This window comes from Lepidochelys kempii, chromosome 12 (genome assembly GCF_965140285.1).
Source record: "Lepidochelys kempii isolate rLepKem1 chromosome 12, rLepKem1.hap1, whole genome shotgun sequence".
Taxonomy (NCBI): domain Eukaryota; kingdom Metazoa; phylum Chordata; order Testudines; family Cheloniidae; genus Lepidochelys; species Lepidochelys kempii.
Genome location: NC_136391.1, coordinates 18,264,116 through 18,288,944, shown reverse-complemented (window position 1 = coordinate 18,288,944; position 24,829 = coordinate 18,264,116). Strand labels below are relative to the sequence as shown.

At 41.3% G+C, this 24,829-nt stretch overlaps 1 protein-coding gene and 1 long non-coding RNA gene across 7 annotated transcripts in view; one reads left to right on the top strand and one right to left on the bottom strand.

The window, feature by feature from the left end:
• Positions 1-4,390, bottom strand: part of N4BP1 (NEDD4 binding protein 1) — a 38,483-nt gene extending 34,093 nt beyond the window's left edge. For 3 of the 6 annotated variants that reach the window (XM_073307704.2, XM_073307705.2, XM_073307706.2), the window contains exon 1: positions 3,975-4,350. In XM_073307704.2, the coding sequence (XP_073163805.1) occupies positions 3,975-4,220 (246 nt within the window). In that variant the 5' untranslated portion in view covers positions 4,221-4,350. Of the gene's footprint in view, positions 1-3,974 lie in introns of all 6 variants that reach the window. The other 3 variants (XM_073307709.2, XM_073307707.2, XM_073307708.1) reach the window with 3 other exon arrangements.
• Positions 3,675-24,829, top strand: part of LOC140896240 (uncharacterized) — a 29,701-nt gene continuing 8,546 nt past the window's right edge. Inside the window, exons 1-2 of the long non-coding RNA XR_012154480.2 lie at positions 3,675-4,601; positions 20,859-20,948. This is a non-coding gene — a long non-coding RNA (uncharacterized LOC140896240). The remainder of the gene's footprint in view (positions 4,602-20,858; positions 20,949-24,829) is intronic.

Below are 24,829 nucleotides of genomic sequence, written 5' to 3'. Positions count from 1 at the left end.
CATAGACTTAATTGAAATAAATTATTCTGCAGTTCCACCGCTAAAGAATTAAACTTTAAGAACTAAAATGTAAAGCTAAAATTATTTGAATTAGACCTAGGAATAGGTGCTAAGAATCTCTATTAATACGAGGAGGAGAAACACAACAGGAATTAATTTGTTTTGGAACCAGTCTGCAAAAAGTATGATGCTCAATGTGCCATTCTCCTCACATGCCTCAAATGGGCTACCGTTGTCAGGTTCATGTCATTAACTATTGGAGTAATGCCAATTGCAACATTGTAGTTGCACCCCCGAAAAGTTTGCCAAAGAAATTTGATTACAAAACCACTCTTAAGAGATTTATTTGAGCATAAGCTTTCGTGAGCTACAGCTCACTTCATTGGATGCATACTGTGGAAAATACAGAAGATGTTTTTATACACACAGACCATGAAAAAAAGCTATTACCAACAGGAGAGTGGGGTGGGGTGAGGGTGGAGGAGAAAACCTGGATTTCTGCTGGAAATGGCCCACCTTGATTATCATACACATTGTAAGGAGAGTGATCACTTTAGATAAGCTATTACCAGCAGGAGAGTGGGGTGGGGGGGAGAGAAAACCTTTTGTAGTGATAAACACCCATTTTTTTCATGGTCTGTGTGTATAAAAACATTTTCTGTATTTTCCACAGTATGCATCCAATGAAGTGAGCTGTAGCTCACGAAAGCTTATGCTCAAATAAATTGGTTAGTCTCTAAGGTGCCACAAGTACTCCTTTTCTTTTTGCGAATACAGACTAACACGGCTGTTACTCTGAAACCTGTCTTAGGAGATTGTTTCACATCAGTTAGTGTCATACCCAACACTCCAAAATATCAGAGAATGTATGAACAGGAAAGACTAGCTAGCCTTTTCCTGGCTTAGCATAACTCATTTTTTTGCTTTTTAATTGGATAAGTTGCCATCTATTCCAAAAACTAAACTGATGAAATCACATAGGCTCTGTCTGCTCTGATGCTGAAGAGGTATTAGCAATGTCAAACTGTTAGCATTCTTCTAGGAAGAACTGTGTTAACACCATTCAATGCAATGATAAACAGGGCCTTAGGCTACAAAAATGCCATGAAAATAGACATGTTTAAAACAACTGTATAACATGGCTGGAGCATAACCACTTCATAACAGATTTTTCTAGACTGTGCAGGCAGGAAAACAAAACAAGAACTATATTCTAATCACATTAAGAAAACATGTTTTAGTCAACATATTTTTTTACCATCCACATAGCCCCCAAGAAGAAACTAAATTATTATGGTTGCAGCATGACTGTAAGATAGCTCTCAAGGAGAAATCAAGTTGCGTGCATGGTAAAAACCATGCTGACTAAAACATTTCTTAACATGATTAGAATATGGTTCTTGTTTTGTTTTTTTCCTGCCTGCACAGTCTAGAAGAAACTGATAAATGATAAAACTGATAAAATACTTAGGACACAGCCATTTTTCACAATTGTGTGACAGCAGGGCTATACTTTCGTGTTGACAGAGCCTTATAATGTTTGATTCCTTATTTCTCACTCATATAAACAGTGGCACAAAAAACAATGCACTGGCAATCTGAACACACCAACTTGTTAGGACAGGTCAGTGTCTGAGTTGGAGTTCTTTTTATACGGATGTATTTTATTTCTGTATCTTCCGCCTCCTCCCTTCATGCACAAATACTCAATCTAAAGCTATCTGAGGTAAGGTACGGCTGATCCATAGCTGTTTATGTTACATCAATACAAACATACACTAAGGCCACGTCTATACTGCTGGAACTATAGTAGCATAGCTAAGGCGCCATAGCTATATGCCAGCATAACTCAATAGTTAACTTCATTTTTAGTTTTTACTGAAAAATTCCCAGGTTTTATAAAAGCTATTATTAAGTTATTATTATTTACTGATTTTCATCTGAATTTTGACAACGTAAGTACATGAAAATACTGATTATGTTAAGAAAATCCAATACACTGCATTGGGTAGATGTGTTTATGTTAATAAATTAGTCTAGATGCAACATGAATCTGTCTGTTAAAGTAAGGCAACATACACCTGCACATATATGTATATACTGTCAATGTACAGTTAACTAAGTGACAGCATTAAACTTCTTTTACTTTTAATACTCTTACTCTGTTGCTTTTTTCTATCCTCCTATCCCCAATATTTCACCCAGAAAATTTAATTTTTTGTACTGAATTACACCCGTTTTTTAAATCCCCAGGAAACATCATAAAAACTGTAAATTGAGGGCCTTACCCAGTGGTGAGATGGAGCCAGTTATCTGGTTGTTAAATTTAGAAGCCGTTTTAGAACCGGTTGTCCCTGTGAAAAGTGGCGCCTTAGTCGCAGACTCCATGGGTGCTCCGGGGTTGGAGCATCCAAGGAGAAAATTTGGTGGGTGCAGAGCAGCCACCGGCAGCTCCCCACCCCGTACCTGGCCCCAGCTCACCTCCGCTCTGCCTCCTCCCCTGAACGTGTGGCCCCGCTCTGCTGCCTGCACCGCAGCAGGTAACCCGGGGGGGGGGGGCACGCAGGGGAACTGCTCCGCTCACCTCCACCTCCCTGGGCCTGAGTGCGAAGCCACCGCCTGCTTCTCAGCCCTCCCAGGCTTCCCACATGAACCGCTGATTCGCGGGAAGCTGGGGGGCAGTGGAGAAGCAGAGTGGGGCCACATGTTCAGGGGAGGAGGGGAGTGGAGGTGAGCTGGGGCCGGGAGCGGGGAGCTGCCGGTGGGGGCTCTGCACCCACCAAATTTTCCCCGTGGGTGCTCCAACCCCGGAGCACGCATTGAGTTGGCGCCTAAGGCGCAACTTGTTATGTGATCAATGAGGGGAGCGACTGCTACGCTACCCCGCCCCTAGGAGCCAGAAGGACCTGCTAGATGCTTCCTGGGAGCTGCCCCAGGTAAGCACCACTGGGACTCCCCACCTCGTCCCCCGGCAGGTCCCTCTGTCTCTTAGGGGCAGGGTGGGCACCCACTATGGTAGCCCAAGAGACCCTCCTGCTCGGTTCTGGGGGCAGTCAGGGGACAGAGGAAGGGGATGGATGGGGCAGGGGTCCCAGGGGGGCATCAAGGAACACGAGGGGGTTGGATGGGGCAGAAGTCCCAGGGGGGCGGGGGTGGGCATCTACCCCCTCATGGGCTGAGGAGGGAACCGGTTGTTAAGATTTTGGCAGCTCATCCCTGGCCTTACTCATCGTTTAGATCCAGCTTACAGGGATGGAAGAGATTTTTTATGGCTTTAGGATCACCACCTGCCTGAACAATGGTCATTAGGTGGACAGAAGCATTCAACCTAGCTGCATCTACACTTGGGGTTAGGTCAGCATAACTACAGAGTTCAGGGTGTGGATTTTTTCACACCCCTGAGAAACACAGCTATGTTGACCTACATTTCAAATGTAGACCAGGCCATAGATCAAGAATCAGTTTTATCCTCCATAAGAGTGGCAGAGGTTCTCAACTATTGGAATATGCCCCAATGTCTGAACCTCATGCTCCCACTCCCTGTATACAGTCCACATTACACCTCAACCACCACCTTCTCTCCGGGACTATTTAAAAAATAACTAAGCTCAGGCAACCACGTGTAAAACATAACCGGCCCTAGTCTGTGCTGAAGTGTCCCCTCCACCCCCCTCCTTCCTGTGTGGCCAGCAGAGACTCAACAAAAGCATCATCATTCTGACGCTGACAACGTGCTCAGCGCTGTACAGGGCCCGTCTCCCCGCCAGCCAGAGCGTGGCTGTGAGCCAGCCTTGCTCTCACAAGGGGTCCAACACCGCAGGGAGCCCGGTCAGGAGCCGGGGGAGGGGGTGGATTAAGAGAGGGGAAGCCGGGAGGAAGACAGGTGAGGGGAGTTCCGGGAGCGCGGGCGGACCCCTCGCTAGGAGCATCCAAGGGGCCGATGTACCTGAGGCGCCGACCCCACCCCTCGTTACCTTGGCGCTGCGCACGGTCTCCTTGTCCCCAGAGAGCCGCAGCCAGATCCTGTCAGTGGCCGGGCCCGAGCCAGGGGTCTGTCCCGAGGGGCACCAGCCTCCCGGCGCCCCCAGCACGGCGAGCCGCACCCCGAACAGGCTCTGAATGCGGCCTCGACTCTTCTCCAGGAAGCGGCTCTTCTCCGCCGGAGCCGTGAACTCGTCTAGCACCGCCGCGGGGCCGTCGGCCGCTCCGGGCGCCGCCATCAGAGCCGGCCAGGGAACCCTGCGCTATTGCCTCCCATGGTTCCGCACCCCAGGGACAACAACACCAGCGGGGAAACCCCTGCTGCCCTCATCACGGCGGGACAGACACGTCATCCGTCTGCGACGCAAGCTCCGCGCGGGGCGCCTGACTCCGACCAATCACTCAACCGCCGTCCACTTTGTGAGGCAGGGGCCGCCCGCTACCCCTCCGAGAAAACGACGCGTGGCGATCATCTTTGTTATGGGCGAGACGTCTCTCTGCCATCTTTACTGAGGGCAAAACGAGCGCCCTGCCCTACGCTGCATCGATACGAGCCATGTTTACTGAGAGAAACGCCCTTCCCCCGCCCTTCAGGGGAACGCAAAACAGGAACGTCACCGGTAACGTCCTCAAAAATTCCCCTGCTCCTTTCAGTGGAAGCTCAGCCCTGCCCCAGGCTCTCCCTTCGGCACCTGCCCAGAGTGACTGGGGGAAAAAAAATCCTTCCTGGGGCAGATGATAAACCGCCTTGCCTTGCACTTGGGCTGCGAATAGTTCGCTGGCTCGGGCTCCCGAGCTCCAAGGCAGGCTGGTGAGAGGGGCATGGAAATTGCCTTGTGAAGGAGAACGATGAAGCAGCAGTGTTTGTGTGTGAGCGCAGGGGAGCCTTTTCTGGAAAAGTAAACAGTGGCCTCAGCTCCCATAGTTTATTCTGAGACTCACCATATTTGGTGGGTTTCCTCCCGCCCTTTAAAGTCCCAGTTCTTGGAGTCATGTGATTACTTCAGAATCTCAGCTTTCATTTAAGAGAAAAGTAAGTTCCTGCCCCTCATAGTTACAGAGAAATGCTTGTAGCTTTTAAACCAGCTCTTGTGATTTTTTTGAGACATGGTGGGTGAGGTAATGTTTTTTTTATTGGACCAAACTTCTGTTGGTGAGAGAGAGAGAAGTTTTTTCAGAAGAGCTCTCTGTCAGCTCCAAAGCTTGCCTCATTGACCAACAACAGCCTGTGGTTTGGCAAAAAAAAAAAAAAAAAAAGTGTGTGAAACCAGGTGTATGGTGTCAGACTTTGAGCAGATAAAGGAGGTAATTCCTAGCTCAAACAGACCCTGCTAAAGATGAAATTCTAGGCTCCTGAACACAGACTATTTCCAGGGGGACTCTTCTTTCCTTTAGCTTGCATAGCTGCATTTTGTTTTTATTTCGTGATGCTACGTTTTGTAACAAACAAACCTATTACATCTCTGGCTGACTTCCTGAAATGATTTGGTGCCATCTGTTGTTCAAATGCAGCTAGTGCAAGCTCTGGTAATCATGAATGGAAAGTAGGAAGTTTTATTATCAAAAAGAAAAGGAGTACTTGTGGCACCTTAGAGACTAACCAATTTATTTGAGCATAAGCTTTCGTGAGCTACAGCTCACTTCATCGGATGCATACTGTGGAAAGTACAGAAGATCTTTTTATACACACAAACCATGAAAAAACGGGTGTTTAGCACTACAAAAGGTTTTCTCCCCCCCCCCCCCCACTCTCCTGCTGGTAATAGCTTATCTAAAGTGATCACTCTCCTTACAATGTGTATGATAATCAAGGTGGGCCATTTCCAGCACAAATCCAGGTTTTCTCCCCACAAATTTACAAGCAGCTGAGATATGCATCCGATGAAGTGAGCTGTAGCTCATGAAAGCTTATGTTCAAATAAATTGGTTAGTCTCTAAGGTGCCACAAGTCCTCCTTTTCTTTTGCGGATACAGACTAACACGGCTGCTACTCTGAAACCTGAGATAGAGAAGAATATCATTACAAAGTCCAAAAGCAAATGTTTTGAGATCTAGCTGTGCAGTCTGCTGTACATTTTGTAGATGACTCAACACAACCAAAGGCTTAATTGTTTCATAAACAAAGTGGTCCCTTCTTGAGACTTTATTAATTTATTTCTTTGTGGTATATTTTGTCATACTGTGTTTCTCAGTGCTTTGCATTTAAAAGTTTTGATCCAAGGGTTGAATGGACAATACATTAAAACAGTTAATATTATATTAAATGTGGTTTGTAGCATACAATGATGTGAGCCTTCTTACTGAAGCCAATGCAAGCTTGTAATAAAGTTCTCAGAGAACATGGCCCTGTTCATTAAAAATTAAGTAGCATGTGAGATTATAATGCTCAGTACAAGCAGAAATTTCTTTTGTTTGTTTTTAATTTCTAGTCTAAAATAGCATATGAAATTAGAGGTAGAAAAAAACAACATTGTATGGACTCTTAGGCTGTGATCCTGCAAACAGTTATGCATATACTTAATTTTACACAGATGTGTAAGGGTATGGTTATACTGTAAAGAAAAACCCATGGCGCTGAGTATCAGAGCCAGGGTCAAATAGATTTGGGCTTGCAGGGTTTGGACTGTTGGGCTAAAGATAGCAGTGTAGACCTTTGGGCCTGGGCTCTGAAACCCAGAAAACATGGAGGGTCTGTCAGCCCAGGCTCCAGCCCAAGCCTGAACATCTACATTGCTATTTTTAGCCCCACAGCCTAAGCCCAGTCAGTTGATCTGGACTCTGAGACTTGGTGCCACAGGTTTGTTGTTTGCAATGTAGACATACCCTAAGTGTCTGAAGGAACAGAGATTTAGTTTCAGGGGCCATCACAAATTGAAATGAAAGCTAGTTTTGTCAAAAGGTCTGCTGAGGTTTGCAAACATGCGTCTAGTGTGAGGCAAATCTGGGTTGATTTATGGCTTCAGATGGAACCTAAAGGAACTTTTTTTCACATGGCTGTAACTCAAAGCTAGATAAAACCTGTAGGTTACAGCAGAGATTTATTTTGTATTCACTTGAAATTATAGCTCACAACTGATCTCCCTTGTAATATGGAGATTCATAGAATCATAGGACTGGAGGGTAACTTGAGAGGCCATCTAGTCCAGTCCCCTGCACTCATGGCAGGAATAAGTATTATCTTTAGCATTCCTGACAGATGTTTGTCTCACCTGCTCTTAAAAATCTCCAATGATGGAGATTCTACAGCCTCCATAGGCAATTTATTTCAGTGCTTAACTGCCCTGACAGTTACGAAGTTTTTCCTAAAGTCCAACCTAAACCACCCTTGCTGCAATTTAAGCCCATTGCTTCTTGTCCTATCCACAGAGGTGAAGAAGAACCATTTTTCTCCCTCCTCCTTGTAATAACTTTTTATGTATTTGTTGACTGTTATCATGTCCCCTCTCTGTCTTTTCTTTTCCAGACTAAACAAACCCAGTTTTTTTCAATTTTCCCTCATAGGTCGTGCTTTCTAGACCTTTAATCATTTTTCTTGCTCTTCTCTGGACTTTCCAATTTGTCCACATCTTTCCTGAAATGTGGATCCCAGAACTGGACACAATACTCCAGTTGAGGCCTAATCAGTGCGGAGTAGAGTGGAAGAATTACTTCTTGTTTCTTGCTTACAACACTCCTGCTAATACATCCCAGAATGATGTTAGCTTTTTTTTGCAACAGCGTTACACTGTTGACTCATATTTAGCTTATATTCCACTATGACCCCAAGATCCCTTTCGCAGTACTCACTACAAAAAGTAATTTTCCCTCTGCTGATACTCACACCTTCTTGTCAACTGTTGGAAATGGCTGACATCCACTTTGATTGCATTGGCCTCATTAGCATTAAAAAAGTAATTTTCCCTCTCTTGATCTTCACCCCTTCTTGTCAATTGCTGAGAATGGGCCACTTCCACCTTAATTGAATTGGCCTCATTAGCATTCACTCCCCACTTGGTAAAGCAACTCCCATCTTTTCATGTGCTGTGTATATATGTACTGCTTACTGTATTTTTCACTCCATGCATCTGATGAAGTGGGTTTTAGCCCACAAAAGCTTATGCTCAGATAAATTTGTTAGTCTCTAAGGTGCCACAAGGACTCCTCATTGTTCTTCCTAGGCAGTCATTTCCCATTTTGTATGTGTGCAACTGATTGTTCCTTCCTAAATAGAGTACTTTGCATTTGTCCTTATTGAATTTCATCCTATTTATTTCAGACTATTTCTCCACTTTGTCCAGATCATTTTGAATTTTAATCCTATCCTCCAAAGCACTTGCAACCCCTCCCAGCTTGGTATCATCTGCAGACTTTATAAGTGTACTCTCTATGCCATTATCTAAATCATTGATAAAGATATTGAATAGAACCGGACCCTGAACTGATCCCTGTGGGACCCCAATTGTTATGTCCTTTCAGCATGACTGTGACCCACTGATAACTACTTTTTTGGAATGGTTTTCCAACCAGTTTTGCACCCACCTTATAGTAGCTTCATCTAGGTTGTATTGCCCTAGTTTGTTTATGAGATGGTCATGTGAGACAGTATCAAAAGCTTTACTAAAGTCAAGATATGCCATGTCTACTGCTTCCCCATTATCCACAAGGCTTGTTACCCTGTCAAAAAAAGCTACCAGGTTTGTTTGACACGATTTTTTCTTGACAAATCCATGTTGACTGTTACTTATCGTATTTATCTTCTAGATGTTTGCAAATTGATTGCTTAATTATTTGCTCCATTATCTTTCCAGGTACTGAAGTTAAGCTGACTGGTCTGTAATTTCCCAGGGTGTCCTTATTTCCCTTTTTATAGATTGGCATTATATCTGCCCTTTTCCAGTCTTCTGGAATCACTCCTGTCTTCCATGACTTTTCACAGATAATCGCTAATGGCTCAGCTGTCTCCTCAGTCAGCTCCTTGAGTATTCTAGGATGCATTTTGTCAGGCCGTGGTGACTTGAAGACATCTAACTTGTCTAAGTAATTTTTGACTTGTTCTTTCCCTATTTTAGCCTCTGATCTTACCTCATTTTCACTGACATTCACTATGTTAGACATTCAATCACCACTGACCTTCTTGGTGAGAACTGAAACAAAGAAGTCATTAAGCACCTCTGCCATTTCTGCATTTTCTGTGATTATTTCCCCCCACTCATTGAGTAATGGGCCTACCCTGTCCTTGGTCTTTCTCTTGCTTCTAATGTATTTGTAGAATGTTTTCTTGTTACTCTTTATGTCTGTAGCTAGTTCGATCTCGTTTTGTGCCTTGGCCTTTCTAATTTTGTCCCTACATACTTTTGTTTATATTCATCCTTCGTAATTTGACCTAGTTTCCACTTTTTGTAGGCCTCTTTTTTGATTTTTAGATCACTGAAGGTCTCCTGGTTAAGCGAAGGTGGTCTCTTGCCATATTTCCTATCTTTCCTACGCAGTGGAATAGTTTGCTTTTGTGCCATTAATAATGTCTCTTTGAAAAACTGCCGACTGTCTTCAATTGTTTTTTCCCCTTAGACTTGCTTCCCGTGTCATCTTACCTACCAACTCCTTAAGTTTGATAAAGTCTGCCTTCTTGAAATCCATTGTCTTTATTTTGCCCGTTCTCCCTCCTACCACTCCTTAGAATCATGAACACTATCATTTCATAATCACTTTCACCCAAGCTGCCTTCCACTTTCAAATTCTCAACCAGTTCCTCCCTATTTGTCAAAATCAAATCTAGAACAGCCTCTTCCCTACTAGCTTTCTCCACCTTCTGAAATAAAAAATTGTTGGATAATTTGTGCCCTGCTGTGTTGTTTTCCCAACGGATGTCTGTGTCGTTGAAGTCCCACATCACCACCAAGTCCTGTGCTTTGGATGATTTTGTTAATTTTTAAAAAAAAGCCTCATCCACCTCTTCTTCCAGGTTAGGTGGTCTGTAGTACACCCCTACCATGACAGAGAAGTTTGAACTGAGATCTTAACTTCCTATCTCAGGCCCAGAACTGTACTTGAACCAGATTCAGAGTCTGAGCAAATTCTTGTATTATTTTATCATATACTTTATTAACAATGACCATTTGTTGAAAAAGTAAAGAATGCATTACAAAGAATTTCCACAGTAAACTCTCATCATTGAGGGGGCTGTTAGCAAGAGGAGAACTTCCCTGTCTCTGTAGCTGCATCCCATAGGTTTGAGGGAGGGAGCCCTCTATTTATTATTTATTTATTATCTGTCTCCAGTTAGTAGAGGACACCAACCATATCCTTCTCCTGCTCCTGGATTTCCACATGGAGAACCAGAAGGAGCTCGTACCGCTAGGACATTTTAGGAATTATCCAAAAGCAGGAATATATGTGAGATGAATGCCAAGTTATCAATTATTTATATTAGAGCTGGGAAAATACCACAAAACATTTTTGACATACATTTTCTGAAACTGAAAAAATTAACTAGCTTCAACCATGCTACACGCCTGTGTGCTTTCCATGGGCATTCCAGCAACTGAGTTTTGGCTGCACAAATGATCATGGAAAATGAACTTTAGGCTCCCAGCCTGAAATATTTACACCTGAGAGAGATACTTGATGGAGGATGGGCTGTTGCTTGACACAGCATGGAGTGGAGACTCACTTCCAAAATCGCCCTTTAGAGTCTTGACAGAAAAGCTGTTCAACAAGCCAGTCCAGATTTGATGATACCCTTAACAAATACTGCCCTGATCCTGGCGAACACTTACACACGAGCATATAACTTTATGCACGTGGATAGTGTCACTGAGTCCAGTAGGACTACTCACATGCATAAAGTTAAACAGATATGTGAATGTTTGCAGGATCAGGGCCTAAAACACAAATATGTACCCAATTACTTGGTGTGACTGTGCTGAGAGGAAACTAAGATTAAATCTGCACCAATCCAATAAATTTTATGGTTGCCCAATTTTTCTGGGAATGATACATCAGGCATGATGACCCATGTGGCCAAGAAATGAAAAGATTTAGACTTTTCTAACACACTCCAATCCTGATTATCTGCTACCTCTCTCCCTACCCCTCCAATGGCTCTATCAAGTCCTCCTTGGGAGGTTCTGAGGACTTGTATTCAGTGAAGGTCTCCAGATTTTAGAAATAAAAAAAGCTAAAAGCAAAAATAGATTAAAAAGAAAAAAAAAGACTGAGGTAGATTCACAGAGCTGCATGAAGAAGCCTGAATTGTTCAGGTTTCCAATCGTGTCCACACTGAGCTCACTGCTGACCTGTATGCTCATGTGGAGCTGGTTGGTTTGTAGGCAAGGAGATGTTGCCTGCATGGAGCTTATGGCTAGAGCTAGACTGTAGTGACCCTAGTGTATAATATGCTCTGCTTTAGACAGTGATGTTACTTCTTTGATTCCAAGAGCACAAGTTTATATAAATGATTAAACATAAAGTGTAGGTTTAGTAATTAGGACAGTTCTTTTGACTAAGCTGAGTTTGTCCCTTCTGTTTCAAAAGCAGTTGATTTATTACCTCTCCCTGCCCCACAAAAGCTGAATGTTTTTTTTGAAAATCACTGAATTTTTAAAAAGGGGGGAAAAAGCACATTTTCCAGTTATAGACTCAGCAATTGCTGAAGCTGGTGTTAGCTTTTTTTTAATTAATGGAGTCTGCATCTGTTTTTGAGGCATTTTTGAATGTGTGTGCTGGAGTTCCTTAATTAGTTACAAAAAGCTGCAGGTGTGCTGGCAAAGACTATTAGTGAGACTGGGAAGTATTCCAGAAGAGAGTTTTTTAATGTAAATATTTAGCTGTATGATTATGAGTCATTTTAAAGTTTTCAACACTATTTGGTCTATGCACAGTGGTGTTTTAAAATATTCTGGCTTCATTTGAATGGTTGACAAATAAATGATAATGGAGGAATATAACCTTCATTACGAGGGAATTAAACACTATTAAATTACTTGCAAGAATGACAAGTGATGTTCTTGGGTTGTCACTGTAATACAAATCTCTTGGCTTTTAGGAGTAGCTTCCCCAAATTTAGCTGAAATGTTGCACGCAAATGTTACGAACTTAATTACTACACTATAAATGAGTTTAAAATGACTACACCTTGTTGCAGTTTCAGAAAATGTCAGTGAAGGAAATATTCTTGCCGAAGTTGTAATGTGGGAAGTTAAAAACTTTTAAATATTATTGTGCTTATAGTTTATTCAAATCTAGACTTAGCATAGTAAACATTGTTTTTCCACTTGCAGCTCAAATGGGATTTTTTTCTCAAATAGGCTGAGGTCAGGAATTACTTTCCAAACAGGAATTATCCAAGTATCTGGCCCAATAACTGGGCTGCAGTTATTTGTCCAGATACTTGGATGTACTATGTTCACTTAGTGGTGTATTGTTGATGGAATCTGACCTTAGGTCCTCCGTATCCTGCCCTAGGAGGATCATTCCAGTATAGGCAAGCTGACGTGGGGGGGCATGCTCGAAAGAAAGGGGGCTTTGTTCCAGAAGTCTATATGCTACACTCATCTCTGGCCATGAGAAGCAGTTAGGGTCTATGTACTGGCCCAACATGCAGCAACTCCCGGGTCAGAGGAATCCCAAGATGAGCTTGATACTGCTTTTTCATCTACTTACCCTTGATCCGAAGTGTGTGCAGTTCAGCTGGACCACATCATCATTATGTGGAAGTATTGTGTCAACACAACTTATATAATTCTTACGAATTAAATATAGTGTCCAGGAGGGGAAAGAGGGCTGACTGACCCCTACCTCCATGACAGTAGCTAGGGAGGAAGTACATATCTCCAAATAAAAAATATGGTTGAATAGGAGGAGCTGGGATGTTGCTTCAGCTCAGTTTTTAACCAGTTAAAAGATAACTGGACAGCATAGAGGCCACCAAACACGTAATTTGGCTCAGGACAGAACATCATGGAGCTACATCTGGTTCGTTATGGAGTAGGATCCCTCTGAGGAACAGGTGCCTGTTAATACCATCTAGAGATCATGTTTCAGGTCTTTGGAAGGGGCGGGAGGTCAGGTGTGTTGTATTAATTTAGATGGAATATATGGGCTAAAAGTGTTAACATAAACCAGTCATGGTTTAACATTAAACAGGGGTCAACAAGATCTGGGGTTTGATATACAGAAACTTCAGCCTGCTTTGTACTGTAGCAAAGATGGTATTAATTTTTTAACCATGTATTAAAGATGAAGAAAAGAAGGAAAAACAGTTAAAGCATTTGAAATGTAAAGTATTAAATAAGGCCTTCATTTTACCAACATTTTCCTTCCTTCCTTCATTTTCCTTTTGGAAGGAAACCCCCCTGCTGTTTGACAGTATCTTAGGTGGTATTAAAAATTGTAATAATTGTCCTTTTGGGGAAAAGAAGAGAAGTTAGTAGAGATGGGCTGAAAATCTCATTGCGGCTGTTAAAGACTGATCTCACTTCCAAGAGGCAAAACAAGGCAAACACACACACCAAAGAACAGCAAAGGAAGAAAATGCAGCTTCTGTCTCCAGTGTTAACTCTCACTTGCAGCCTTAAGGCTGTTCTGGGCCTGTATTTTTCAGCAGTATCAGCTACCTCGAGATTTGGAAACTTGTACTAGCTGTGATGCTGTAGGAATGAAACATGACCGTTTATATCATTAATATTGACACTGTTTGGCAACAAATCTTGTACAAAGCATGTCATGTAAGATGTCAATGGAAAAGTTATGATTGGCCAAGTATGATTATCCTGGTTATATGCATGTATTATTTTTGTATCTGAAGTTATAAATATTGACTATATACTGGCATCCTACCTATGTGCAGTATTCCTTGTCAACATCCATAGGGTAGTTTATATCCAGTCTAGCCAGCCATTGTGAATTAAATCTCATAATGGGCCAGAGAAGAAATTCATCCCACGCAGTGAGCCTTCCTGTGGATACCATAGCCAGAATATGGGTAATGGCTGTTCCTGTGAATCATCAAAGCATGTAAAGGCATGTGATTTGCTCATGTGACCCTGGACTCCATCTTGTGCCTGTAAGTTTCCACAAACTAAGACAGAGAGCATTCCCTCCACATGGGAGAAGTTATAAAGGAGCCTGGAAGCATCTCTATTTTGCCTCTCCTGCTCTGATTTCTGGACTATGGATTTACACTAAAAGGAGCATTCCAATCAATGGACTGAGAACCTTCCAATCTTTTGGAAGTTACCAGAGACTTTACAGGCCATCAGTCTGTAACATCACTGCTACAAACCTGATCCAAGAACTTTGCAATGATTGTATGGTATATGATTTCATTGACCATTTTAGTGTTCTCCTTTTTTTTTTCTCTCATAAATAAACTGTTAGATATTAGTTACTAAAGGATTGCCAATAGCGTGATTATTGGGTAAGACCTGTGTTAGATATTGACCTGGCTGTGGCTGATTTTTTGGGATTAGAAGGACCCTTTGTTTGATGAAATTGGTTTTAAATAACCACTCATCTTAGTCTAGTTTCTGGGTGATAAAATGAGTGCTGGAATGCCTAAGGAGTCTGCATTTTTCACTTGTTAACCAGTGTGGTAAGGCAGAAGTTTACTTTTGTTACTGACTTGGCATATCTTATGATAGAATAACCGTCAGTTCAGGGGTGAGTATGCCCTATTTCTCAGCATTTTGTCCTGAATCTGATATTCTCAGTTGTGACACACTGAGGCACGGTGACACCAGCATCGGGCTGTTCAGGGCACTGCTTTTAGCTGCCTCTTTCTGGTCACCGGCTTACAGCAGTGTTTCAAAAAATGCAGTCTTGGCTGGCTAAGCCAGACTCTGTCTTGGCTAAGCCAGACAGAAAGAAAAAGGAGAAGGATAGGAAAGAGATGAAATAAAGTGGAGAAATAAAAGGACATGTAGGGCTAGAGAGGGACAAAGTCTCACATGTTAGATGGTATTCAGGACTCAGAGGTGGCAGTGTCATCTGCATCCCTCCCTCTGGCCTGGTCTGGTCAAGACATTTCTCAGGATCAAGATGACAAAGACCCAGGGTCCTAGGAAACAGTGGAGGTAGCAGCCATGATAGTGAAGCTCACTCCAGTAGCAATTTTTTTTCTCCCAAAGTCCCTTTCTTTAAGAACACCAAAGTGTTGCCAACTCCACACAGCAGGAAGTCACCGGACAAACCTTGAAAAGTTGCTAGATGTAGTTGTTCAAGCACTCAAAAGGAGTGAAAAATTCGCTAAACACAAACACACACACACACGACCAGGTGAGTGTAGTCACAAAATCATTCACAAGCAGCTCAACAGTGTTAAAAAAATCCATGCTATGTTCTTCTTACTACATTCTGCTGGACACCAAGTCAATATCATTACGTCTCAATTGAGCATGTCCTGGAAGGAATCCTATTCCAGGGCTTCTTGAGCTGAGATCATTATAATCTGCTGGTGAGGAAAAGAAATTTGTTGAGGATAATGAAATATTTTGCTAAAGCCCGGTGCATTTTGGGTAAAGCAGCACATTAACCAGGGCTTGTTTTTTAACCGAATGTGTTATTTCTCGCTTCTATGTAGTAGGTAGCACATCATGTGATGCAGGGGAAGATGGCTAATGAAGAGGGCAGGGTGCGGGAGGCAGGTTAGTCAGCAAGGAGAGCCGCAAGGATGGAATTTGGGGTGGGATGAGAAAGGGCCCAGTGCCCTAATGGGGTGGAGGGCACTGTGCCTCCATGGAGGAAGCCCTGAATAGGGTTGCCAACTCTGACTGAAGCTATTCCGAGATTTTTTTTTTTCTTTTCTAACATGACATAATGTCATTTTCTGAAAATTTCCTATTAGAATCTACTGGATTGCTTTCAATAGTCACTGGGAGATTGATGCTGATTCCAGGAGACTCCAAGTTAATCCTGGAGGGTTGGCAACCATATTACTACAGGATCAAAGGTGGAGCTAGCTTGATTTTTGGCTCCCCTTTACTCCTTCCCCTGGCTTGACCTGGAAACGGGGAAGGGATCTGGCTAGTGGATTTTTGTTTTTAACTCTACTTTCTTGGCTCCCTGCAAGGCTGAGCTCAGGTCAGATGAATGCCCTCTTCCCTTTCACTAGCCTATCAGCTCAAATCCTGGCTGGCAAGAGCATAGACCATCTCCTCGTTATTCTAGTCACCAAGTAGGCCTAATATCTGACATACCAATTTTGATTTATTGATTTTTTTTTTTAGTCTTTCACTGTTCTTGTTTACTCAGCTTGATTGTAATACAATTCTTGAATTATATCAATACACCTTTTTTGTTCAGTTTTTCTTCCTCCCTTTTGTAACCTTTTCCCAGCAACTTTTGTTAAAGGTTATTGTGACCTTTTATAAACTTTCACTCACTTTTTACAGTTGAGCTCATAATTAGGGTAAATTTGTAGGCCCATTATCACAGCAGGTCTTTTGCATCCTGCTTTCATTGGGTCAAAGTCAAAGATCATTCTTGTAGGGAAGTTGATAGGCATTCCAAGCAGAAGACCATACTACCTTAGAAAGCATTGGGCAACTGATTGAGAGAGAGGGATATTTTTGGTTAGAAAATGGATCTCTTCATTCAACTTGAATTTGATGGTTTTGATCAGTTGGAGATGCTTTATCTGAATGGTGTCCAACTGCTTTTCAGTCTCGACAGTGAGGGGCCATGTTTCAGTCCTCTAGGTCACAATATTGATAAAACATTATATATCCTAGGTTTTGTGTCTCTACTTATCAGGGTGTTTGGTTGGTGAAAGATATTCTCAATGAGGTGCTCCATGACTGACAACACTTTTGCAGTGCGGGCTTAAAGTTCATTCTCGATGCTGCCCATGCTATCAACAACAGAGCTAAGGCAAGAGAAACCACCCTGCGTGTTTGCTGACTAACATGCTAGATCCCTCAGTGTGTTCAAAATCACTGACTGGAAGAATTTTGGTTTTACCCCAATTAATTTTCAGGCCAACATTTGCCATTTAGCTTTCCAGGACTTTAAGTGCCACAACAAGCTCATCCATTGATTCACCAACTAGTTCTATATTATCAGCAAAATCAACATTGGTGAGATTCTTATCACCAAGGCATTTGCCTAAAATTCATTTGCTTAGGATAGTGTTTCTCCAACTGGGGTCTGCAGACCCCTGGGGGTCCATGAGGGTAGTCCAGGGGGTCTGCGGGCTCCTCTGATCAACTCCTCCTCGTCCCTCCCAGTGTCTCCTGCATGCCGGGGAACAGCTGTTCAGCGGTGTGCAGGAGGTGCTGGGAGGGAGAGGGAGGAGCGGGGCTGTGGCGTACTTGGGGGAGGAGGCAGAAAGAGATGGGGTAGAGGTGGGGTGAGGGTGGGCGTTGGGGAAGGGGTAGAGTCATGGCAGGGCCTGGGGATGAACGGGAGTTTGGGGGTCCGCAAATTTCTTTAAATCAAAACGGGGATTCTTGGGTTGCTAAAGTTTGAGAACTGCTGGCTTAGGCTAGGTCTACACTATGAGCGCTACAACAGCAGAGCTACGGTGCTACAGCTATGCCTCTGTTATGCCATACTGTAGATACTTGCCACAGTGATGGAAGGGCCTTTTTTCATCAATGTACATTAACCAATGTAGTTAATCCACCACCCTGAGCAGCAGTAGCTAGGTCGATAGAAGAATTATTCTGTTGATATAGACACACCTACACCAGGGGTGAGGTCATCTTAACTATGGTGCCCAGAGATGTAGACCAGGCCTTAGTGTCTATCAAGTATATAGTCTATGGCAGCATTGAAGAGTTCTGGGGTAGCAAGATATCCTTGTCAAATGCCTCTCAGTTCAGAAGAAGATGGTTCGTTTCCTGTTTACAAGAACTCAGTTTGAGGAGGCATCATGTGGGAGATGGAAAATTCTACAGAGCTTGCAAGGGAGGCCTGTGAGTTTCACAATCAGCCAAAGTGATTCCCTGTCAACAGAGTCAAATGTAGCCGTGGTATCCGTAAATGCAATGTGAGCAGGGCACTTGAATTCTTATGCATTCTTAATAAGCTGGCATGCTGTGAAGATTTGCTCCATCATGGAATGGCTGATTTGTTGTGGTCTTCTCTTGCTTCTTAAGACATCAGCAGCTCAGGTGAGCAAGACAAAAAGCAAAAACTTCTCCTGGATGGATAGAAGAGCAATGCTGCAATCGTCCCAACTATTTTGCTGTCTTATGTTTCCAAAGCAGTAAAATAGTGCCTTTTTTTCCCAGTCAGACAGAACCAACTCTGTTCTCCACATGATAAAAAACATCATCTGCAGTCACAAAACAATAGCTGGTCCAGCACTTTTTAACAGTTCCTCAGGAATGCCACAGATTCCTGCTGCCTTATTTTACATCTCTGTGAATTTTGTTTGTAAATGCGTCAGGATCGTTTTGTGTAGGACAGGTGAATTTGGTGGTGGCCTTAATGCCAGGGTCCAAAGAAACAGCGGGTGTGATAAGCAACTGGCTGAAATGTTCACTCCATTTCTGTATTGGTTAGCTGATCAGAACTGGAGTAGAACACGCCAAGTGAATGATTTCTCATCAGTAAGGTCATTCAAATGTTTATACAAGGAGGTGATGTAGTTTCTGGCAGAAGTTTCCTCAAGTGTGATGGCTTTAGTTTCCATAAAAGCTTTGTGGTCAATGTGTATCACTTTATAATGAGTGCCATTTAGTTTATGGTACATGACCATATCACCTCTTAAACAAGTCATGTGATGCTGTCATGTGATGGTTAGGGTATTAACAGAGATCCAGGATTTCTTGGTTCTTTGTTTAGGACCAATGATGGTCATAGCAGCATTGGTTATTTGGGATCTGAAGTTTGTCCAGGTGGATTCAATATATTATTGCAAGGTCTCAAAGCTGTTTGAGATATTTCAACTGCATAGCAGTTTCAAATGCTATTGATTTGTAGCATAGATAGTTCAAATTTTGTTAACCCAATTATTACTTTGTTTGTGCTTTTTAATCTAAGATGGAAATTTGCAGAGACTAATTTATGTTCAGTGTTACCAAGCTCCGTGGATCAGTAAGTTCTGCAGTTGCTGATGGATAATTTCCAGCGACAAGAGATTATAATGTAATCAATCATCTTCTTTGTTAGAGCTGAGCTGATTGTAGAATTCTGTCCTTCTCTTCATCAGATATTTCATTGGTTGGACCATAGCAAGGAATAATTATCCATCTTCCACGTGTATGCTGGAACTGGAATTTTTTAAGTAGGCAACTTAAAATTGATGCAAATGATATATCAATATGCAGATATAAAGTTTAAAGAGGAGTCTCATTCCTTCCTTTCTCAAATTCCAAGCACTCGACCACATAAGATGGTAGTTATCTGTGAGGAAAGAACAAGCATCTTTAATATAGGTTAAAAGGTGGAAATTCTAATTCTATAGAAAACAACTGCTGATTCAGAAAAGCTTCTGACCAGATTTTACACAATGAAAGATTGACAAGACCTTGATCAAAGGCATGATGGACAAGGACAGAATAAAGGGCAAGATTCTGTAACTCTGACATTGGCCCAGATTTTCTGCTCCTTTACATCTTGTGCTGTTGTTAACACTTGTACTAAATTATCACAAAATAGGTGTAAACACTGCCAAATCAGAACTGTAGCAGTTTGCCCCCACTTTGCCCGGGAGCAAATTACTACACAAGGTTCAAGGGAGCGGAGATTTAGTCTCATTGAGTATTATTAACTCTTATGAGTAGTCTCATTGGATTCAATCGGACTGCTGACATGAGTAAATAAATATTATTCTGCATGAATAAAGGGTTGCAGAATTTGACTGCACGTTTTGGGGCCATGTATAAACATTGATGTAAACGAGCAGTAAGCACTCTCTAAAGGGCCAGGTAAATAGTTCTGTTGTAATTAAATACAGAAATCTCAGTAGTAACAAAGTGAGAAGGAAAAAAGTTACTGAATTAATCATTTCAAGTTTTGAGATAATATATTAACATAAGAAGTATAAAAGAAATAATTACACAATCATGCAGTGTCTTATTCTTGTGAGTAATGTCATTGCTGCCAGTGGGACTGTAGGCATGACTACTGATTACTTTCAGAAGAACGATTTTGTGGGATTTGGCCCTAAATTTGCATTTTATTTCAGCTGCTAAAGGAGAGTGATACCATTCCATTTATATTTTTTAGTTAAGAAACAGGAAGAATTTTTTTAAATTAGTGAAGACAGTTTCTATCGGATGAGTATGCTGTGTTCTAGTATCCCCTTTGTTCTTTCATGTTATGTGTACTTTATTTTAAGAGACAATCCCCTGCATTTCACCTTGTATAGTCATTTACAACTGCACAAAGTAAGTACAAAATGCTTCCATCCTGATTTAGTAGTGGTTTGCACCCACTATGCACAGGTGTATATGATAACACATGGACCAAGGCAGTGGAGAATCAGGCTCATAGGGTTTCAATCAAAGTAGCAGACAGAGGTCTTGATCAAGAGGACCCTACTGAAGTCAATAGGCTAGATCCTCAGCTGGTGTAAATCATCATACTTCTACTGACTTCAGTTGAGTTTTGCTAATTTATACCAGCTGAAGATCTGGTTCAAGCTGCACTGGTGTAAAACTGGAACGAATGAAAAGTGAATTAAGCTCTGGATTTTTACATAGAAACCAAGAGGCATTTACACTGACTACGCTATATTTTCCTGCATGCCTTGAAGCAAAAGCCATGCAATTAGATATCAGATGAAGGCTCTTTCTAGGCAGAGACCTTTTGGAAATTGCTCTAACCCTTTAACATTTAGAGAAGCATATTTATAGAACTAGAGTGCCTTGCTATGTATGCTTGTTTTAACAAAAGTAAAAACAGAAGAAAAAATCCCAAGGATGCTATGATCCCATTTCCGTCTCTTCTAGTAGGAATACTAGGAAGACAGTCCACATTAAGGAGTGTGTTTTGGAACTGAAGAATCCCCTGACCAGATTCAAGAAAGAGATAACTTGGAGGTAATTTATTTTATACTGGTTTACTAAAGAGATGACATTTCCACTTCCAATTGTTATTTAATCTGCTCTCCCATACTAATGAATATTAATTCCTAGTGGTTATTTACAATCTATTAAATAGAAAATAATGGAGCATCCTAAAATCTTAGCACAGTTGGATCATTATGAATGTACAGATGCCAGGAACTCAGAAATTATTTCTACAACTATATCTATCTGTTAATATTTGAACACAGTTAAATGTTATTGAGGAATTACATGAAAATGTGGATAATCAGAATTATTTATTCATCCAGTGCCTACTGTTATGATGGTTTTTAACAAATCAACTTATGCTGTGATTTAAAAAAAATATAGCTTACCTTTTTGTATTACTAATAGTAGGCTAGCCCTCAGCTTGTTTAAATCAGCATGGCACCTTTGACTTCAGTGGAGCCACACTCATTTACACTACCTGAGGATCTAGCTGAATGATTATCATCAGATAATCTCAAAGTAGTCAAATGGGCAGAATTTAGCCCATTAAGACCAAATCTTCCAAATTGATCCATGTCGGTGGACATTTACATCTGTAAGATTGGCTTGCTAGGTCATGACCTAATATAGTGAAGCAATATGTCAGAAGTCAGAATATTTCAAGTTAAGACTAGAAATCTAATTTTATCCTATGCTATATATTGGGCCTTTTGAAAAACACAATGTGTGTGACTATGAGAGATAATCAATAACATTATTGATTTTTAGGCTTTTAACATAATATTAACAGAGGTGACATCTTGTAAAATCTCATAAACCGGGCAGGATTGGTCTGGTCAATATTTGAAAAGGAAACCATGAAGGAAACCCCAGTTACTAGAAGAAATGTCATCTACTGAATCATGAAAGCCAGATTTCTAAGCTCCTGGTCCTATATTTGTGTAGACGGTATTGATTTCACCACTGGGGCCTAAGTCAGTATGAAACCCTAGCGTGGTGGGAGGGGATACTGTGCTGTTAGAGGTGACCTCTCCAAGATTACAAGTTCTGAGTGCTTGTGTTCATTAATGATCTTCTGGCCTTTTTCACAGGAGTAAGGGAGTTCTCCATTAGAGAAAGTGTCTTGCCAAATTCAGGCTTGCTTTTATTTAATCCATTTATAGGACACCTGATGCATGCTTCTACATGTTGTACTTGGGCAATTACATTCGGCTTGTCAGCATCTAAATTCCTCTCGCAGCATCAACAGGTTATGGTATTGTTCTTCAGACTTTCTCCTGCTTTAAGATGTGTGGTGGTTCTGTGCACCATTAAATAACTGATGCATTCAATTCCAGAGGCAGCAGCTGCTACTCAACCCCTTTTGTTGTATGCCGTTTACTCCCTCTGCCCCATGTAGTTGGCCAGTGTATGAGGTTGTGGGAGAGCTTGACCTCTCCCTGCACTTTTGGAGGAACTATGCCCCCACAGGGGAGCTGAAACGGTGCAATCCTTGTGTTTTTCAGAGTACAAGTGCTGCAACTGGCCTTATGCTGCATAAGTATATGGGGAAGACTCTTTATGTCCTCCCTTCCCACTGCATAAGGGGCCATATAAGGTCCAGAAAGAATCTGGCCCTACAGTTGTGAAGTCTGGTATGTGCTTCAGGATCCTTTGGGTTGAAAAGCTAGAGATACGAGATAGTAGTGAAATATATATATTTTTTTAAAATACCACCAGAACAAGTGAAGCTTTAAAGCTTTATATTAAACAGTTCATGCTACCTAAACAGTATCTGGCCTGATTTTACTGATGGTGTATTTATTGTGTTTTCATTTTGTTTTTGCTGTCCCATAAACACTTTTAGGCTGTGGTCTCTTTGTGCCACATCCCTTTGTAACTCCTTCGAGCGGGGAAGGGGGCAGCAACTTTCAGATTTTTCCAAAATGTCCTTTCTAATCGTTATTCCAACCTCTGTTTCAACAGTGCTAAGTCACTAAGACAAACATCCTGATTCTTCTTTCATTTAGCATGTGTAAATCAGGAGTTATCTCTAGTGATGTCAATGGAGCTACCCTGCTATAAAACTGGTATAGGTGAGAAGAGAATCAGGCTCTAGCTTGACAATATTTCATTTTCTCTTTTTTCGGAAGAGTATTTCAAACAATAACCCTTCTTCCTTACCTGCCCATCAAGAAACTCATTACAACAGTAGCTGTGATCCGAGACCTAAATAACAGAGCTGGGAATTGAACTGTGGTCGTCCAGAACTCAAAGACATTAGATGCTCTCTGTTATTTATTAGTGAATTGTATCACCTTGGTAACTACCGATAGACAAATCAATCCTGTCATTTGTACTATTTGAAAAACATAATTACCAGATAAAGACTGATTTAATACTCGATGTATTAAATTTTAAATGAAAAATTACTTGCTAAATTGCATGGTTTCTTTGTCCAAACTCTTCTGAGAAATATAAAGGTTTCACATTCACTCTAGCTGTATACATTTCAGGTAATTTCCTCTGCAAGATACTGTTCCTCATGTATTTTAATTAAAACGAGGAAAAGAAATGTATCATCTTTGCTATATCTCATGCTAATGAATACTAGTTTGAAAATACATGTTTATTGATTTTTACATGATGATTTCCTTAGATCTAAAAGATGCTATTTATCCAAGAACATTTCTAAAAACAGTAGGGGGCATCATTTCACTTTTGTAATTCTTCTGAGACATTATCCCAGAGCATTGTGTGTGCAAACTGAATTTTCTTTTTTGTTTATGGCATTAATCCTGAGGTTAAGGTTGGCCTGTGGTGAGCAATAATAAGTTTAACCTTTGACTTCATACAATAAGATGTAATTTATCATTTCTAGACTCTTTTGTAAGTCCCATTACCCTCACTTCTGTTTAAGATAAATTGAGATAAGTGAACACTTGATATCAGTGATCTGCACATGCAAAACATAAAGAAAATAAGTAAATTAGATTCTTAGTTCTTTATTCTCTGAATGTATATTAAAAATCTAACACATACGCTTAAAGAACTCTTAAACTGTAAGTCAGCTTTTGTACTGTGCAAAGCATTCTGTCCTTTAAATAGATTTCAAGCAAATAAATATAACCCCTTCTGGCATTTCAATATTTGGAAAAGTTTTCATTAAAAAAAGATAATCCTAATATCTTCAAGGAAATAGAAGCACATTATAGCACGGGAAGTAGCCATGCATTTGTAATAATTTACTTGCTGTGTAACTTATGAGTGGAAAAGTGTTTTTTCAAATTAATGTTTAAAGACAGACTCAACAATTTATACAAATTTAAAGACAATTGTTCAATTGACTTTAAATGTATTATTGTAACTGTGGTTATTCATTTGTAAAGTATCTGTGTACTGTCTTTATGCATCATCTCCTTGGGTTTTTTTCTTGCAGCTTGTTAAATATAATTTCTTTGACAGCTGTAAATTTTTCTGCACTTCCCTGTTTGACTATAGTTTCACTGTGGATTTAAAGGACAAATTTGGTTATAACCTATCTATACTATAGCCTGGCCACTGGTAGTAGAGCCAAGTAATATCCCTTTCTGATTGGATTTCCCTTAAACCCAGAATGCCCTCATTCAACCCCAGAACCTAGTATCTCCTGCTGAAAGGAATTGTCATCTCATTTTACTGAAAAGATCTCTTGCATCTGGGATGACTTCATGGGACACCATGAAAAAGAAGTTGAGCACAGAACTGAAAACACAGTAGCCTCCTTCCAAGAATATGGCCCATTTGCACAAGAAGCAGCCACGGAAGTACTAACAGCATTTAGAGTGATCACATGTGACTCTGACCCCCACCCTTCCTGACTAGTAAAAGAGTAGAGAATAGCTGAGATACTGTCAACAGTATTCTAAAGAATGATTCCTACCTGC